This window comes from Cetorhinus maximus, chromosome 13, assembly GCF_964194155.1.
Source record: "Cetorhinus maximus chromosome 13, sCetMax3.hap1.1, whole genome shotgun sequence".
Lineage (NCBI taxonomy): Eukaryota > Metazoa > Chordata > Chondrichthyes > Lamniformes > Cetorhinidae > Cetorhinus > Cetorhinus maximus.
In genome coordinates, this window is record NC_135891.1 from 56,153,304 (window position 1) to 56,173,957 (window position 20,654).

Here is a 20,654-nt window from a genome sequence, read left to right on the forward strand (position 1 = left end):
TGTAGCAAATGCTACAACACTATCTTTTGCACTAATGTGCTGGGTTCTTCCATCCTTGAGGATATTAGTGGAGCCTCCTCCTCCAGTGAGTTGTCTAATCGTCCACCACCATTCACTACTGGATGTGGCAGGACTGCAGAGCTTAGATCTGATCCATTGGTTGTGGAATCTCTTAGCTTTGTCTATCATTTTCTGCTTATGCTGTTTGGCACACAAGTAGTCCGGTGTTATAGCTTCACCAGGTTGATACCTCATTTTTAGGTACACCTGGTGCTGCTCCTGGCAAGCCCTCCTGCACTGCTGGGTAACAAATGCTGGCCTAGCCAGCGCTGCCCACATCCCATGAATGAATTTTAAAAAATTGAACCAGGGTTGATCCCCTGACTTGATGGTAATGGTAGAGTGGTGGATATAACGGGCCGTGAGGTTACAGATTGTGCTCAAGTACAATTCTGCTGGTGATGATGGCCCACAGCGCCTCATGGATGCCCAGTCTTGAGTTGCTAGATCTGTTTGAAATCTATCCCATTTAGCACGGTGGTAGTGCCACACAACACGATCAAGGGTATCCTCAATGTGCTAGCTTTCATTTATTATATCCCCCTACTTTTCCAAGTGCCAATTACTCGTGTGCTAGATTATTGCCTTTAAGTTTCCCTATGAATGATGTTAGACTTAATGTCCCATAATTGCTGAGTTTATCCCTCTTCTCTTTTTTATTTGAACAGGGTGCAACATTTGCAATCCTCCAGTCCTCTGCTACCACTCACTTATCTCGTGAGGATTGGAAGATTAGCCAGAGCCTCTGCAATTTTCATCCCGACTTCCTTCAGCAACAAGGACTTAGCTCATCCAAACCGACGGAATTTTGCTTTGAAAATTGCCAAACTTTTAAGTATATCTTAACTAAGATTCAGCACTTAATGCTGGGCTGAATGCCTTTATGGTTGTAAGTAACTGAGTCAATTATCAGGTTGTCACGAATTTAAATAATTATTAAAATCAAAAAGTGATGCCATTCAAATCATATGGAACATTTGAATTTAAATTGAATAGTCACTGTTTTTCAGACAAAGAACCTAAGCACTGCAACAAATTGATATGTAGCATTCTTCTGCAAGTGAAGTTGTTTTTTAAGTCCTTGGAGACCAGAAGACAATTAAAGTAGCTAATACCAAGCCAAAGGACTTTCAAACTTCTGTTACCTTTAAAGTAGTGCTTGTCAATTCTGGATGCTGGTTTTATATTGGTGTTACCAAGAGCAAAAGTGAAAAAAAAAGGGCACAAGACATCCCACCTCACTTGAATGTGTCCACCCAAAAATGGGTGGATGCTCATGCCATCAAACAATGGCAGTATTTGGGATATGGGCAGATATTGAAGTGATCTCCTAAAGCCCTTTCTTACTCTGAACATGATTAGCAGAAATTGGGTGGACAGTAGCTGAAACTTGAGGCCTGGGCATTTAGAAACCAGAGTGCCAGGATAATAGAATTTTACCCATTTTAAAAGTAATTTCCAAAGGATTGTGGATTGACAGAACTTGAAAGAGTTTACACAATTTGAAACAAAAAAGGTTATTTCCATTAGGTCTAATCACTGCATCTGTGCAACACTTCACAATTTTTTGTGATGTTTTGCTAATCTATTAGGATTCTTATTTGAGGAAAACAGACTGCGAAGTTCCTGACTGCATCAAACCCTCATGTCAATTAAGTTGCATATGGCTATGCAGGTACAACTAAATTGTACATTATTCAAATCCAGAGGCCCAGGGTAATTCTCGGGGGACCTGGGTTTGAATCCCACCACAGCAGGTGGTGGAATTTGAATTCAATAAAGTCTGGAATTAAAAGTCTGATGATGACCATGAAACCACTGTCGATTGTTGTAAAAATCCATCTGGTTCACAAATGTCCTTCAGGGAAGGAAATCTGTCATTATTACCTGGTCTGGCCTACACGTGACTCCAGACCCACAGCAATGTGATTGACTCTTAAATGCCCTCTGAAATGGCCTAGCAAGCCACTCAGTTGTAGCAAACCACTACAAAGTCACAAAAAAGGAATGAAACCAGATGGACCACCTGGCATCGACCTAGGCACCGGAAATGTCAATGGCAATCTCAGCCCTGTCAACCCTGCAAAGTCCTCCTTGCTAACACCTGGGGGCTAGCACCAAAATTGGGAGAGCTGTCTCACAGATGAGTCAAGCAGAAGCCTGACACAGTCATCCCTCACAAAGTCATACCTTACAGATAATGTCCCAGGCACCACCATCACCATCCCTGGGTATGTCCTGTCCCACCTGCAGAACAGGCCCAGCAGAGGTGGCGGCACAGTGGTATACAGTCGGGAGGGAGTTGCCCTGGGAGTCCTCAACATCGACTCTGGACTCCATGAAGTCTCATAGCATCAGGTCAAACAGGGGTAAGGAAACCTCCTGCTGATTACCACGTACCGCCCTCCCTCACGATGAATCAGTGCTCCTCCATGTTGAACTCCACTTGGAGGAAGCACTGAAGGTGGTAAGGTGCTCTGGGTGGGGGACTTCAACGACCATCACCAAGAGTGGCTCGGCAGCACCACTACAGACCGAGCTGGCCGAGTCCTAAATGACATAGCTGCTAGACTGGGTCTGCAACAGGTAGTGAGGGAACCAAGAGGGAAAAACGTACTTGACCTCATCCTCACCAACCTGCCTGCCGCAGGTGCATCTGTCCATGACAGTATCGGTAGGAGGGAACCCTGTACATTCATTGTGGAGACGAAGTCCCACCTTCACATTGAGGGTACCCTCCATCGTGTTGTGTGGCACTACCACCATGCTAAATGGGATACATTTCAAACAGATCTAGCAACTCAAGACTGGGCATCCATGAGGCGCAGTGGGTCATCAGCAGTAGCAGAATTGTACTCAAACACAATCTGTAACTTCATGGCCCAGCATATCTTCCACTCGACTGTTACCATCAAGCCAGGGGATCAACCCTGGTTCAATGAGGAGTGCAGGAGGGCATGTCAGGAGCAGCACCAGGCACACCTAAAAACGAGGTGTCAACCTGGTGAAGCTATAATACAGGACTACTTGCGTGCCAAACAGCAAATGCAGCAAGTGATGGACAGGGCTAAGCAATCCCACAACCAACGGGTCAGATCTAACCTCTGCAGTCCTGCCACATCCAGTCATGAATGGTGGTGGACAATCAAATAACTCACTGGAGGAGAAAGCTCTACAAATATCCCCATCCTCAATGATAGAGGAGCCCAGCATATCAGTGCAAAAGATAAGGCTGAAGCATTTGCTACAATCTTCAGCCAGAAGTGTTGAGTGGGTGATCCACCTTGGCCTTCCCCAGAGGTCCCTAGCATCACAGATGCCAGTCTTCAGCCAACTCAATTCGCTCCATGTGATATCAAGAAATGGCAGAAGGCACTGGATACTGCAAAGGCTATGGGCCCTGACAATATTCTGGCAATAGTACTGAAGACTTGTGCTCCAGAACTTGCCACACCCCGAGCCAAGCAGTTCCAGTACAGCTACAACACTGGCATCCACTCAGCTATGTGGAAAATTGCTCAGGTATGTCCTGTACACAAAAAGCAGGACAAATCCAACCTGGCCAATTACTGCCCCATCAGTCTACTCTCCATCATCAATAAAGTAAGGAAGGGGTCATCAACAGTGCTATCAAACGGCACTTGCTTAACAATAACCTGCTCACTGACCCAGTTTGGGTTCCGCCAGGGCCACTCAGCTCCTGACCTCATTACAGCCTTGGTTCAAACAAGGACAAAAGAGCTGAACTCCTGAGGTGAGGTGAGAGTGACTGCCCTTGACATCAAGGCAGCATTTGACACAGTGTGGCATCAAACAGCACTAGCAAAACTGGAGTCAATGGGAATCAGTGGGAAAGCTTTCTGCTGCTTGGAGTCATACCTAGCACAAAGGAAGATGGTTGTGGTTGTTGGAGGTCAGCCATCTCAGCTCCAGGACATCACTGTAGGAGTTCCTCAGGGTAGTGTCTTTGGTCCAGCCATCTTCAGCTGCTTCATCAATGACCTTTCTTCCATCATAAGGTCAGAAGTGGGGATGTTCGCTGACGATTGCACAACGTTCAGCACCATTCGTGACTCCTCAGATACTGAAACATTCCATTACCAAATGCAGCAAGACCTGGACAATATCCAGGTTTGGGCTGACAAGTGGCAAGTAACATTCACACCACACAAATGTCAGGCTTCTCCTTCTCCAATCAGAGAGAATTCAACCATCACCCCTTGATGTTCGATGGCATTACCATCACTGAATCCCCCACTATCAACATCCTGGGCATTACCATTTACCAGTAACTGAACTGGACTAGCCATATAAATACTGTGGGTTACAAGAGCAGGTCAGAGACTAGGAATCGTGTGACGAGTAATCCACCTCCTCACTCCCCAAAGCCTGCCCACCATCTACAAGGTGCAAGTCAGGAATGTGATGGAATACTCCCTACTTGCCTGGATGAGTGAAGCTCACACAACACTCAAAAAGCTTGATGCAGTCCAGGACAAAGCAGCCTGCTTGATTGACATCACATTCACAAAGATTCACTCCCTGCACCACCGACACACAGTAGCAGCAGTGTACACCATCTACAAGATGCACTTCAGGAATTCACCAAGGCTCCTTAGACAGCACCTTCCAAACCCACGACCACCACCATCCAGAAGGACAAGTGCAGCCATTCATACCACCACCTGGAAATTCCCCTTCAAGAGACTCATCATCCTGACTTGGAAATATATTACCATTCCTTCACTGTCACTGGGTCAAAATCCTGGAACTCACTCCCTAATAGCACCGTGGGTGTGCCTACACCACGGACTGTAGCAGTTCAAGAAGACAGCTTACCACCACCACATTCTCAAGGGCAATTAGGGATGGGCAATAAATGCTGGTCCAGCCAGCGAAGCCCACAACCCATGATGAATTTTCAAAAATGCAGCTCACTGAATGATTCATTGAACAAGATACCTGCATTTTATGTTTCAGCTAATGAGGAATAACCTGAAGATACATCCCGACAGAAGCAACAAATACCTTGGGAGTAATTTTAGACCAGCCTAAAAAAAAAGTCACAATATTGGTGCAGCAGGTGGCCTGAAGCTGACATCGGGAGTTCTGAACAATTTTCAGCTTCGCTCAAATGTTGCTAGTGAGCTACAGGCACTTCATTGCAACTCGTTTGTCGGAAGGCAGTTGAGGGAAAACAATCCTACAGAGGACTGAGCTGCGGCCAGCAGGAGGAGCACTCTTGCACTTGCTAGCCCCAAGAAGATTCTCCCAAAGACATTTCTGGACTGTATCCCGAGTGGCCGCCAACAGTCCCCTTAAGAGCAGCTGATTCGGCTGTTCAACAACTGTTGTAAGTGGGTGAACCCACTTGTAACTGAAAATTGCAAATATGGTCCTACAACTGCCATCAGCGACCAATGTGCATACTTAAGCAGTCTCAAACTGGAAAGAGTCAGGCATGTTGATCGCTCATTTACAGATCGTCTGAGAATTGCACCAGAGATGCTTTGGATGTCAATGGGATAGCTGAGGTAATCTTTGACTTTAATCTGCTGGCTGCCCGCTTTTCCAGTTGAGGAACAGGCAGCGAACAGTTGAAAATTAGCTTCCTTTTATCTAGAGGTGAGGGGGATTGGGGGTGGAGGAGAGAAGAGAACAAGTGTAATCACAACTTCGTTTTTCAAAGCCATAAAGACAGATTTACAAAACAAGAGCCCCACTTTGCCTTTGCAGATCAACAAAAGTTACCAATCATCTTGTCGGTCCTGATCATCTTTTGTGAAGGTGTTACTCTATCCGTAATACAGAACACAAAATTTAGCTAGAGAGCCCAAGAAAATGACCCAGAAACAATTATTTCATGTAGTTCATAGTGTATTCTTCTGCTGCTCAATTAGAGTTATAGTGAACTTGGCCTGTGTCTTTAGGGGAGCACATGCTGAGTAAAATTAGAAGCCAATTGTAGATAAGAATATGAAAGGATTTGGAATTAAGGCATATGAATGGATTTAAGATATCAATCAGCCATGATTTAACTGAATGGTAGAATAGACTCAAGCTGCTGAATAGCTTACTTCTGTTCTTATATTTGTACATTTAGTTGTTTGGTAGTACAGAACTTGAGTATTGCTGAAAAAAGACATTTTGTCGAAGCTTTTCGTCTTGCACTCATCAGGACAATTGCAAGAATACCAATGTCAGGGAAGCAATTACTATATACCGTATGAGAAGAGAATGCTGATTGGTTGGCAAGTGGACTCTGATTGCTAGAGGTGTTGCCAAGGAGAATGCACCAGTTAATAGTGACTGACAGTTAACTGCCAAGCATTGTTTGAAATTTTAAACCAGCTTGCCTCTGATTGGTCATGGCATTGCCCCGAGCAATGAACCAGCGAATGACTGTCACTTATTTTGTTTAGCTGAAACAGGCATAATGTGTGTGCATGTTGTTTCTGTCTGCAAAGACCAGGGCACTCTGTATTAACATATGTAGCTTTCACTACACGCAAACGCGCCACACTGCGAGCCTGACTGACAATCTTAAATTGGTTGTTTGCATAATCTTTAGCACACAGAGGATTATGTAGCAAATGTTGTCCAATCGCGGAATCACATCTCATGTTGGATGCTGTGTTTTGAGTTTTGTAAGCACGGGCTGGTTGGGCATGGTCTGTACCTTGCCCATTGCAAACAGTGGAAGGGACATGCTGTTTGATGCTATCTGCCAGTCTTTGGGACATACCTAACATTGCACTGGCATTTAAATTAATATATCACATTACTCATTTGTGTGTTAGGCAGAACATCTTTTTGGGTTGACTTCAGCATCCTATTAGAAGCATATTTGCTTGTTGCTACTGCATAGTAATAGCGTGAAACAGCTGTTACAGCTTCACCTGTTGCTCAAATTTTTGTACATTTGTACATTTTGTACATTGTAACTTAACTCAAATTTTTGCACATTTCTGAATTAATTTCGAAGCTAAGAGCTGTTCCTGAGAGAAGGTTGGACTGGAGAAAGAATCAGAAAAGAAAATCCAGAAGACACTGGGAGTACCAGAAAGGACAGGCAAAATGAGGAAAAAATGGTCACTAATAAATCTAATAAGCAATTCAGGAGAAACTTCCTTACCCAGAGAGTGGATAGAATGTGGAACTTGCTGCCAAATGGAGTAGTTAAGATGAATAGCACAGGCACATTTAAAAAGGAGGCTTGATAAGCACATGAGGGGGAAAGGAATAAAAGGATAAACTGATAGATTAAGTAGTTAGGAAAAGGCTTGTGTGAAGCTGACCTGTTGGGTTGAATGCCCTGTTTCTGTTCTGTAATTTCTATGTAACTGGTGCCAAGCAAAAGTGTCTCTAAGGAATATGCAACAAGGCCAAAGTTAAACAAGATTTCCTTGTTTGAGTATTTAATAGATGGAGTGAAGCAAAAGCACCTACATTGTGTAATGTTTGGAACAAATATAAAGCTTGAAAATTCACGATTTACATTATTAGAAACAGTTCTCAACGAAGTAATTGCTCTACAAACAATATCAAATTCTTGCCGTCATAGTGATCTCTGAATATTACTTTTTTCTTTTATTGGTAGAAAATATAAATTGAATTATGACTATATTAGTTGAGAAAGCAGAAATGCTGCATAATAGCCTACAGTTCTAACTTTAGAAACACAGGCTGTGTATTAATGACCATTACAAACATGTTTTATGCTAAGACAGCGCTGTTCAATGTGACTAAAAGAGCACTGATATCTGGTAAATGATCTTGCCAATTTTCAGGTTAACAAAATAGAAGTGAGCACAATGACATGATTAAGTTGCAACTACATTCAGCATTACAAATTGGGCCAGAGTTTGCTGTCAAAATAATGGTGGGACTAATGGTGCTCACCGTTATTTATCAGTAAATATTACAAAAACTTCAGGTGAAGGAACAGATGTATGGTAAACTGCAAATATCCCAAAGATGCTGTCTGAGGTGCACCAATCAGTTATTAACTTGCTGAAAATGGTATTCTGTTGTCTGCCTCACCACTGACAAGCACTGAATGTCATGATGTTGCTACCTTGTTAGTTACCAGAGTTCACTCTGGGCCCAGATGCCCTGTTTCTCTTAAGGTGTTGCTACTAGCCTGAATTTTCAACATTTGTGGGCAAATTCTAACAGTTGTTGTTCAATGTCCTGTTGTAGCAAAATTTGCCCACTATTTTCTCTTTACTTTATCAAAAATAAATACAGGGAGAATGGGATGATGTGGTGGAAACACTTGTTGATTCAGCTCACCAACGGGTTAATGTGCAAGTGCTGCAGCCTAGGAAGCATAGAGGTGCATTTATCCACTTGGCAATCTTGGGAGTAATTCAATTTACATTTAATAGTTTAAGAAACTTTGCTAGCTCTTTTCATCTGAAAAGCTCACTGGCAACCAGTGAGCAATCCCTCATTTATTTGTGGCCAGACAGTATCATTTATTGCCTTAACTGTGTATGTACAGTGATCTGCAGTTTCCAATTCTCCATCCAAAAGTTCTGGAAACATAAGAACAAAAGCAAATGGACTCTTCTGTACTTCAGGACCTCTGCTGTTTTACAAGCAGTCAGTAGCAAAACGCTTAAGCTAGCTCTGCATAAAAATGCATTATTTTAAAAATTGTATTTTCATAAAAAATATATTCAGTTCTACCAATATGAATGGGCAACTTTTACTTCTTCCAGACAATTTAATTTGGAACATCTTTGCTATATAACTCCAATAAAATAATAAATGTTTTACAAATTTGGGGATTTGGATCAGAAAACAAGGCTGTGGTAAATGCTGAAAATGTGCAATTAGACAAAAGTGATAAGAATTCTCATTTAAAAAGCATCATACTTACAGCAACAGATGGTGACCCCATACTTCCACTGCCATCTTCAAATCCATTTTGCTCAGAGTCATCCTGAAAGAAATACTAAATATCAATATGCAAATTTTCACTGACAAAAGCAGTTGATACATTAAGTGTATATCACTCATCTTACAACATAACTTCTCTCCTTTAATTTTTTAAAAAGGCATGAAAATGAAACTTATCAATGTTGATATTCAAAGAGACCGGGGGGGGGCGAGTAGAAAAGACAGAGGGTCAGTTAGCTAGATGACGAGAGCATGATGCGCAATGGTGTGGGTTCAATCCCTGCACTGGCTCTGGTAGCTCATGGAGGCCTGCCTCCTTGCCTTGCTCCACGCTTGTGGAGTGGTGCTCCTCAAGCTATCAATAACTAATTCTCTCTCTAATGGAGAGAGATGCCGACAGTACTTAGAGAATTATGGCGAAATGCTACTCAGAGGGACTTGGGTGTGCTTATACAAGGAATACAGAAAAGTATGCATGCAGGTACAGCAAGCAATTAGGAAGGCAAATGGCATGTTGGCCATTATAGCAACGGAATTGGAGTACAAGAATAAGGGAGTCTTGCTGCATCTGTGCAGCTCCTTGGTAAGATCATACGTGGAGTACAATGCACAGTTCTGGTCTCCATATTTAAGCAAGGACATACCTGCCTTGGAGGTGGTACAGCATATGTAGACTAGACTGGTTCCTGGATTGAGAGGCTAGTCCCACGATGAGAAGCTAAGTACATTGGGCCCATGTTCTCTGGAGTATAGAAGATAGATAGATGAACTAATTGAAACGTACAAGATTCTAAAGGGGTTTGGCAGGGTAGACACTGAAGTTGTTTCCCTTGGTTGGGGAATCTAAAACATGATAATACAGTCTCAGGATAAGGGGATATTATTTGCGATTGAGAGGAGAAGAAATTTCTTCACTCAAAGGGTTGTGAATCTTTGGAATTCTCTACCCAGAGGCGTTGTGAATGCTCCATTGTTGAATATATTTAAGGCTGAGATAGGCATATTTTTGGGCTCTCATGGAATCACAGGATATGAAGAGCAGGCAGGGAAGTGGAGTTGAGGTAGAAGGTCAGCCATGATCGTATTAAATAGTGGGGCAGGCTCGACAGGCCATCCGGTCTACTTCTGCTTCTACTTCTTATGTTCTTAATTTATGCATAATGCTAGTACTGCATTAGGCGTATTTAATTCAAAACCGGCAGGTTTGCTAGGCATGTTGGACTCTTTCAGTAGCAAACTGCTAATGCAAAACAAATGGGGTCAACAAGCTGTTGATCCCATTTACTGCAACTGACCAGCGATGCTGGCAGGTTTACTATTAACATGCTGGCATAGTACAAGAGATTTTATCAGCTTCAAACTGGTTTCCATGAACAAACAGGAGTTTGGTCCCTCTTGCACGAGCACAACCAGTCAATTAGAGCCAGTGGCTGATATCAACTGAGTGCAAAGGAAGACTATACTCTGAACTGAATGTTAGTTTAAATGGGGTTGCAGCTCAATGCTGGTAAAACAAACTTTTACCTACCTTAAAAGAAATACAGGAGCATAAAAAAGGGAAGTAAATTACATTTTAAAAAAATATACAATACTCTTCTTTACCCTTTCAAGTGACTTGGCTCCATAATGAGAAAATCTTATTCAAAAGCTTTGATTTATTCTCAAATCTCATACTAAGAATATCATTTATCTCTGTTCAAAGTAAATTACTCTACAATTGTAAAAAAACTATCAAGTAATCATATTAAACTTAATTTAATAAAAATATTGAAAATTAAGGTAATCTACATGGTCATTCAAATCTAAAAAAAAAATCAGAAATGTTGCTTTTATCATATTGCATTTTGTTGGTTATAGATTTAAATCTTGTTGGAAGGAATCAGAACTCCACTCATACCTAGAAATTAAACTAAGTTTAGTTATAAGATTAAAACATTGATAACAACTATGAAGGATCAACATGATAACATTAAGGATTAGTCATTTATGGAAATCAAATCACAGAATGGTGACAGCTACAAAATGGTTTCCATTTGTAAACTGCTGATCCCAATGCCAGTCATTCATTATCACTGATTTATAAACATTTTGGAAAGAACTTAAATGTTTGCTTTATTTTTCAATTCTTGATGAGAATAACTATTGCATGTTTAGCAAAGTGTTGTGAAGCAAGCTACATGGTGAAATGGACCAAAATTTGAGAATAAACATTCAATGATATAGGTCAGAAATGAGATCAGAAAAAATGAAACCAAATAGATTTTGGCATTCTCATTCCTTCCTCTCTGCCCCCTTTCACCTCCACGGTGTTGGAGTACAGTTCCATGGGTGCTGACAATCTTCCAATATGTTCATGTGCAAGTAAAGTGCCTGCTAGCTATTCAACTGTGGGGACACTACTTTTTTTGCTAACCACTCAAAAAACAGAAGTTAAAATACTGCATGGTTAACTGGTACTTAAAACTTATACTTTTTTTAAAAACTTTCAAAACATATCCATTATGAAAATTAAAATCACTGACTTACCAATGAAAAACAAAGGGAACTTCAATTTATCATTTTCTTTGTGAAGTAAGGTCAAGAATAATTTGTTTGTTACTACTGATATTGTTTAAATATTGTTCCAGTAATGTACTTTTCACCCTATATTTAACAATGACAAGCCTGAAAGCGGTGTGATCAAGGTTAACTATCATTTCAGATTCAACTTCATTTTATAGGAAAAAATTTTGATGCAATTTCTGCAGTTTATTCTGCAATGGAAGAAGTGTTAGCATTATCAAAATATTATGGACTTGCAGGATTTTCTCAACCTGGTTAAATTTCTTCATGAATCGGCACCCATCATTGTGTGGAAAATTAAAAATTGGAAAAATATCACTTTAGTGATATTTTTACAAAAGCAAAAACAAAGGTGAAATGAAACTGTAAGGATTTACCCAATCCTGTCTACCTGTATTAAGCCTTGGGATTTTTTTTTTCTACATTCATGGTGCTAAATAGATGCAAGTTGTTCTGGTGGGTATTCCTAATTCTGTTGCATTAACCATTTCCACCAGAGAGGAAAGGTAATTGTGACAATGATCAGATTAGTTGGGACATGCTTCATAGAGACTTAATACAGTGTTCACCAAGAAGCAGAACAACTTTTATACAAGAGTTATAGTTGTTTTTACAAGGTGAAAGAAAAATAGGTATCACAGCTGTCATTACCCATTACTTATATGACATTTCTTAATTCAAATGCAAAATAAATCGCTTCCTTTATCTTGTGATTTTATTTTTGAACTGACAAATGGAAGCAATTTCATTAAGGTATTTACAGTATAGTACTTAAGCTCCAGTAAAATAGCACCACATGATTAATACAAGTGCTAGATTCATTTGTTACCTTCATAGCCAAAGTACACATACAGTAATAATCAGCAGTTACTTTAATGCGCCCACTGGGAAACTTACTGCTGCACTAAGAGGCAACCATCCATGTAGTGTAGGCTCTATGGTTGTATTTGATGGACCACCTCTATAATTTTTGGAGCAAGTCTTCCGTGGACAAATGTAACAACTGCTGCACATGCAGATCAGCAGTTCATTTAACCATTATGGGACATAACAGAGGGACAGCTAAATGCCACTTCCAAGTGTAGTTTTCCCATTTGACACAAGGTACTAGAGCACTTTTGCTAACAGTGCTGTTGTACATGCCCCTCTCATCCTGATGCAGAATAACAAATGCCATCCTGAGTAGCCTGCCATGATAGCGAATAGCACAATGAACAGGCATGACGACATTATAGCAGCATAATCACTATAAATATAACAGCCTGATCACTTTATAATATTCAGTTAAACTGAAACAAAGACAACAAATTATTGTTGGGGGGTGGGGGCAAAAACTGGACAAGCTCAGCAGGTCAGTCTGCACATGGAGAGGATAGATGTTAATACTTAAGGTGTAAAATGGGAACAGCATTTAAAAAAGGAGCAGAACAAAGGGATTGGGTAGGAAGAAAAACAAAAAACATAAATCATAACAGGTAGGTTTAACCTTCTCCTATTACTTCACAGGTTATATGGTTGACAGAGGCAAGATGGGAGAAAATAAAGACATTTACAAGAGGCAAAGAATGCGTGAATAGAGGAGATGGTAGGCATAAAACAGGTCCTAATGGAAGCAAGGAAAGTTTGTGAAGTGCAGAATGCTCCAGTTCCCCAAGAACTTTTGCTGTAGTGCACAATTTTTATTCAACATAGATGCTGGCATTGTGGAATTGTTTTGAGAGTGGTGCTGTGGATGAGAGATGAGTTAGCACTTGGAAGGTAATCAGAAAACATTCTGCCCCCTTGATGTTGACCAATTTTGTGTCTCTCCCAACTGCCCCTTGTGACATCATCTAAACGCATGATGTTAGATTTCGTACGCATGTCAACAACTCCCAGCTCTACTTCACTACCACTTCTCTCAACTGCTTGACTGCCTCGTTGTTGTCAGATAACTTGTCTGACATCCAATCCTGGATGTACCATAACTTCATCCAGTTCAACATTAGGGACAGAATTGTCCCAGATTTGCACGAAGTGCGGTAACGGGCAGAAAAAATGAAGTTTTACCCACTGGCTGCGATGGTGGGTTTTCACACCGTATTGTCCCAATCCTGTCACATTAATCATGCATTCCCAGGAAACACGTCGTTTTGCTGGTGGGCGGCCTCCAATTCACCTGCCACGCCGTCATCTCGCCACTTCCTCATGCCTGGTGCCATATTTAAAGTGCAGCTGTGCACACACTTCTCAGTGCTTCCAGTCCATGACTGCTGCACAGAAGACAGGCCCCAAAAGGCAAGAAGGCTGCAGCCCCCCAATTTAGTGATGCATCCCTGGAACACTCATACTCAGTTCTGCCGAAGGGTCATGAAGACTCGAAACGTTAACTGATTTCTTCTCCACCGATGCTGCCAGACCTGCTGAGTTTTTCCAGGTAATTCTGTTTTTGTTTTGGATTTCCAGCATCCGCAGTAGCTTTTTGTTTTTACACCTTTTGGATGCCATGGAGGGCCACCGTGTGTCCTCTACCCCTGCTCTGGTCACAAGAGGCCCATAAGTGTCACCACTCCAACTTGGGAGGCAGTGACAGTGATTGTCAGTGCCAATGTCGCATAGAAGAGGTTCGCCATCCAGTGCAGAAAGAGGATGAATGATCTCATCCTTGCTACCAGGGTAAGGCAGCCATCTCATCACTCTAAACTCGCAAACTCACAAGCCCATCACGCATTCACTGGCATCTCACTCACTGCCAGCTCAAGGAACATCACCACTCACACTCTCACACATATCTCCATCTGGACTAATCTCAAGATTGCATCCTCAGCCTTCACCCTCTTGAGGTCACTTGCACAGATCAACATGTGTCCCCACACACACCGTGGGATACCCCACTTCCTCAATAATGCCCTAGCCCTGCAGTCTCTTCCCTTGCCTGAGGCCACTTCAACCCCTTCCCCAAGCAAGCCATAGACCTGCAGCCATTGAAAAGCCACCCCTGCCTTACAGCTGCCTGTGAGCCCTCCTAAAAGTAATGTGGTGCTGCCTGTGAAGCCTGGCACTGATGACCACAGTGCTGCCTGGCAAACAAGCCTCAAAGTTCCGAGCAAAGTGCAGTTCGCCAGGTTTACGTTGCTTATGTTCAGTTGTGAAATACGCCAGCATGGTGCGTGGATGATCCAGCGTGGGGGAATGATTCTGATGAGTTGAGATTATGATGATATGAAGATGTATTACAATGAAGTTCCCGACGTGTGGTGGCGGGAAACGCGGCCCGCCATTGAAAGGTCAAGCGGACGATTGCAAACTGGTTTCAAGACATCATGAAACTGATTTTTCAACTTCCTGCCATATTGTCTGCTCACGCCAGCCATGATGCCTGACGCCAGCAGGCATGAAAAATTCAGCCCTAGGATGACTGGGGTTATTGTCTTTAGCCCCTTCAATAAACTCTGTTCCCTCACTACCCATTCCATCACATTCTCTGATAACTCAGTCTGAATCAAACGGTTTGCAGACTTGGCATTCTCTATGAACCTGAGCTGAGCTTCTGACCCCATATCCTTTCCATCACAAGGGCTGTCTACTTCTGCCTTTGTAATATTGGCTATCCTAACCCTTACTCAGGCCTCTACTGTTAAGGCCCTAATTCATACTTGTTATAGCTCCAGGTTTGATTGTTCAATAAAACATAAAATGCTGGAAATACTCAGCAGGTTTGGCAGCATCTGTGGACAGCAAAAAAAAGTTAACATTTTAGATAACTGGCCTTTCAGTATCCAGAGTATTTCTAGCATTTTCCATTTTTTATTTCAGAAACACATTCTTCGTATTTTGCTTTTCACGACTACGAAGTTCTCCTGGCGTGTCTGTCCCTCCACAGTTGCTGACTGGCCTGCTAAGTGTCTCCATATATTCTGATTTAAAAACATAAGCACATAAGAAATAGTAACAGGAGAAGGCCATTGAGAATGCTCTGCTTTCCAATATGATTATGATTGATCTTGAGCTTCAACTCCACTTTCCAGCCTGTTCCCCATATCCCTCAATTTCCTGAGAAATCAAAAATCTGTCTATCTTAACTTTAAATATAATGGCATATTCATAACCCCCTGGGATAGAGAATTCCAAAGATTCACAATCCTTCAAGTGAAGAAATTTCTCATCTCAGTCCTAAATGATCAGCCCCATATCCTGAAACTATGACCCCTTGTTCTAGGTTCCCCAGTTAGGTGAAACAACCTTTCAGTATCTATCCCTGTCAAGCCCCTTCATAATCTTGAATATTTCAATGAGATCACCTCTCATTCTTCGAAAAGCCAGAGCGCATAGACCCAATTTACTCAGCCTCTCACCCTAGGAACCGATCTAGTCAACCTTTGCTGTTACGGCCTCCAATACAAGTATATCTTTCCTTAAATATGGTGACCAAAATTACGCACAGCATTCTAGGTGTGGGCTCACCAAAGCCCATACAATTGTAGCAAGACTTGCTTATTCTTGTACTCCAATCTCCTTGCAATAAAGGCCAACATTCCATTTGCTTTCCAATTGCTGGCTGTACCTGCATGCTATTTTTTTGAATTCCTTGTATGTATACACCCAAGTCTCTTCAAATATCAATATTTACAAGTTTCACGCCTTTTAAAAAAAAAGTTGCTTTTCTATCCTTACAAGCAAAGTGAACAATCTCACACTTCTCACATTATACTCCATCCGCAACCTTGGTGTCATTCACTTAACCTGCCTACATTGCTTTGCAGCATTTGTGTCCTCCTCACAGCTTACATTCCTACATAATCTTGTATTGTCAGAAAATTTAGATCTGTCTCTTCATCTAAGTTATCAATATAGATTTGTAAAATGAGACCCCAGCTGATCGTTGTGGCGCTACTTAGTCACAGCCTTTCATCTACAAAAGATGAAACACATGCAGCAAATCCATTTCAGGTTGGGTGTCTTCATGTGGCACATCTTTGCTGATGGCTGAAGAAGCCAATCCTCAAGAATCAGGCTCTGCCACGAGTGCCACACATGAAGCTACCAAGTGTTATTGTGGGTTTTTGTCACAGCCTGCCAATTTGAAAATCCCCCATGTATCACTACTCTCTGCTTCCTGTCCATTAACCAATCTTCTATCCAAGCTAATATATCACTCCCAATTCCATGAGCCCTTATCTTGTGTATTACCTTTTGTGTGGCACCTTATCAATTGCCATTTGAAAATTCAGATATACTGCATCCACTGGTTCCCCATTATCTACACTACCAATTACATCCTCAAATAACTCTAATAAATTTGTCAAATAGGGTTTCCCTTTCATAAAACCATGTTGTCTTGTTCAAATCATATTATTATTTTTTAAATGCATTGTTAAAACTTCCTTAATTATAGACTTTAGCACTTTCCCAATGGCTGATGTCAGGCTAACTGCCCTGTAATTTCTGGTTTTCTGTCTCCCTTCTTTCTTGAATAGCACTGTTACATTTGCTAACGGGAGGGATAGGCCAGAAAATTATAGGCCGGTCAGTCCGGCTTCGGTGGTGGGCAAATTATTGGAAACAATTCTGAGACACAGGATAAACTGTCATTTAGGCACTGATTGATCAAGGATAGTCAGCATGGTTTTGTTAGGGGAAGATCGTGTCTTACTAACTTAATAGAATTTTTTGAGGAAGTAACAAGGATTGATGAGGGTAGAGCAGTAGATGTTGTCTATATGGATTTCACTAAGGCATTTGACAAGGTCCCACATGGTAGACTGGTCAGGAAAGATCTGAGGCCTCATGGGTTACAAGGTGGCAGGTTGAATCCAAAAACAGGCTCAGTGACAAGAAACAAAGGGGAATGGTCAATGGGTTTTTTGCGAATGGAAAACAGTTTCCAATGGTGTTCCACAGGACTCCATGTTGGGGCCCTTTCTGCTCTGTTGTATATATTAACGATTTAGACTTAAATGCATGATTGGGAAATTTGCAGACGACACAAAAATTGGCTGTGAAGAGGATAACTGTTGATTCCAGAAAGGCATCAATGATTTGGTTGAGTGGGCGGAGAAGTGGCAAATAGAATTCAATCCAGAAAAGTGTGAGGTAATGCATTTGGGGAGGGCAAACAAAGCAAGGAATACTCAATAAATGGGAAGCTATTGAGAGGGGTTGAGGAAGTGAGAGACCTTGCAGCGCATACCTACAGGTCCTTGAAGGTAGCAGGGCAGGTGGACAAGGCGGTCAAGAAAGCATGGAGTGCTTTCTTTTATTGGGCAAAGTATTGAATACAAAAACAGGGATGTAATGATGGAACTGTATAAAACGTTGGTTAGGCCACAGCTGGAATTTTTTTGTTCAGTTCTGGTTACCATATTACAGGAAGGACATAATTGCTCAGGAGAGGATATTTACAAGAATGTTGCCAGAACTTGAAAATTGCAGCTATGATGAGAGATTGTATAGACTAGGGTTGTTTTCTTTTGAACAGAGGTAGCTAAAGGGTGACCTAATTAAGGTGTACAAAATTATGAGGGGCCTAGATAACGTAGACAGGAAAGTCTGGTTTTCCCTAGCTGAGGCATCAATTACCAGGGGCATAGATTTAAGGTGATTGATAGAAGGATTAGGGGGGACATGAGGAAAAACTTTTTCACCCAGAGGGTGGTGGGCGTCTGGAATTCACTGCCTAAGTTGGTGGTTGAGGCTGAAACGCTCAACTCATTTAAAAAGGTACCTGGATCTGCATCTGAAATGCTGTAGTATGCAAAGCTACCAACCAAATTGGTAGCTGGAAATTGGGATTAAAATGATTGGCTAGTTTATTTTTTCTTTTTTTTTTTGGCCAGCACAGACAGGATGGGCTGAATGGTCTCCTTCTGCACCATAACCTTTTGTATGGTTCTAACTTCCAATTTCCTGGGACCATTCACAAATCTAAGGAATTTTGGAAAAACATAGTCAGTGCATCACTATTTCTGCAGCTATCTCTTTCAGCTCATCACGTCCTGGGAATTTTTTGAATTTTACTCAGAGTTTCTCCAGCACTTTTTCTCTGATGATATTAATTGCCTTAATTTCCTCACTCTTATTAGCCCCTAGGTTGCCCTCTATTTCTGTTAAGTAACTTGTATCTTCTACTGTGAAGACAGACAAAATATTTGTTCAATGTCCCTTTGCCTTATCCTCATTCCTCTTGGTAATTTCTCCTTTTATTGCTTCTAATAAGGGACCAATGTTAATTTAGCTACTCTCTTCCTTTGTAAAAACTCTTACAATCTGTTTTATATTCCTGACTAGTTTCTCATATTTTTAAAAATCTTTTCATCAACTTATTGGTGGCCCTTTTCTGTATTCTAAAATATTCCCAATTCTCAGAGTTACCACTGTTCTTTTCAACTTCATAAATCCCTTCTTTAAATCTAATACTATCTTAAACCTCCTTAGTAAGCCACAATTGTTGTTGCTGAGATTTTGTTTTTCAATGAAATCTATTTTTGTTGAATATTTTGAATTGTTTATTTAAACGTTTCCCACTGTTTATTTACAGCCATACATTTTAATCTATTTAGCCAATCAACCCAAGCCAGTTCTCCCCATATACTTATGTAATTAGCTTTAGATTCAAGATTCTTGTTTGCGATTGGAGTATATTGCATTCAATGTTGAATTCAATTGTATTATGATCATCCCTGGCGATCTTTTACTATGACATTACTCTCTGATGCACTATTACCGTTAAACTCTTTGTCCTGTCCTGTACCACTCAGCTTGTCTTCATCCATGTTCATATACTTTTCTATTGCCTTAACTTCTATCTTTGGATTTCTAAATCTCCCTTCTCTTGAACCCTCATCTGCCTCCATTAGTTGAAAGCCATTTTTGTGTTTCAAATTTCCAGCTTTTGCAGTTTTCTGCTTTTTAGTAAATAAAATCTTGCATTCACTCTTACAGCTTGTGATGTCATCTGAGTCCATCAACCTAGCTATGGGCCTTGGACTACTCAAAGTTATATTTAAGTTTCACAAAGAACTAAGAACACTGCATTTTTGTAAAGTTCTTTTTTGCACCATACATTCAAATGAAATGGTTTAAAAAAAAACCTTACCTGACTAACAGCACAACATACAAGAGGGTGCAAGAAGTGACGTCAAAGTGGTCAATAATCATTTGAAAGCCATGGTCCGTTAGGAGACCAAGCTCTTAAGAGGATGGGCTCGAAGCGTTAACTCCGTTATTCCTTCCACAGATGTTGCCAGGCCAACTGAGTTTTTCCAAAATTTCTTTTTATGTCAAATTTCTACCATCTGCAGTATTTTGCTTTTACTGTAGTAGTCCTCGAGTCTGAAGAGCAATTGGGCTTTTTTAAGATCAGTACTGAGCTTAAAATGAGAAAAATCAGCCGGTGACCTCTAACAGGAAAGGGTGTGTGTCAGTGTCAAGTGAGAAAAGTTCAGGTTCATTAGTCATGCTCTCCATATCTGACTAACCTATGCAGATTCATTCTCTTGGCTCATACATGAAGAATGGTCACTTGGGTATGATCCCAGTGAGTGAATGGTGCTCATGATACCCATCAAGTGCTTTCAAGAGAGGCCAGGGGGATTGGGGCGGGGAGGAAAGAGAGCTGGAAGAAAAATTGAAGTCTAAAAGAAAACACTAGTTTCATTTTTATGACAATATAAATCTTACAGAATATTAGGTTAATTAGACACAATTTGTATATGCAACTTAGGTTAACTGTTTATGGGACATGGCAATGAATCCAGATTTGAAAGATGTGGAATGTCATGTCCTGTGTTGTTTCTGATAGTGGCAGTGATAGATTGCTGCATTAAGCAGAGTATACTTTGTAAACCAGGGAGTTCATACTGCAGAATAGCTACAGTAGGTAGTGAAAAATGATACTGGCAATTGCACCATCATATTGCAATAGGCCATAAGCACATTATATACCATTAACAACCTGGGAGCTGTTCAAGCAATAAATACAATTATAAATCAAAGGGGAAATGCAGGACTTTCCCCTCTACAGCATTTTTCCCAAAACATAGGGAGCCTAGGCCAATTTCAAAAATGACCAGATGGTAGAGATTGCAAGACTTCTACGGTGAGGAACGAACAATTAACATTAATAAATAAAATTAGGTGGCCTATTA

At 41.1% G+C, this 20,654-nt stretch overlaps 1 protein-coding gene across 4 annotated transcripts in view; it reads right to left on the reverse strand.

Moving 5' to 3' along the window:
- The window catches only part of LOC144688618 (ankyrin repeat domain-containing protein SOWAHA), a 142,405-nt gene that overhangs the window by 76,051 nt on the left and 45,700 nt on the right, over positions 1–20,654 (reverse strand). For all 4 annotated transcript variants that reach the window (XR_013578447.1, XM_078555401.1, XM_078555400.1 and 1 more), the window contains one exon: positions 8,948–9,010. Coding sequence is in view for 3 of the 4 variants with exons in the window: in XM_078555401.1 (XP_078411527.1) it covers positions 8,948–9,010 (63 nt within the window). In the remaining variant the exon portion in view is untranslated. The remainder of the gene's footprint in view (positions 1–8,947; positions 9,011–20,654) is intronic.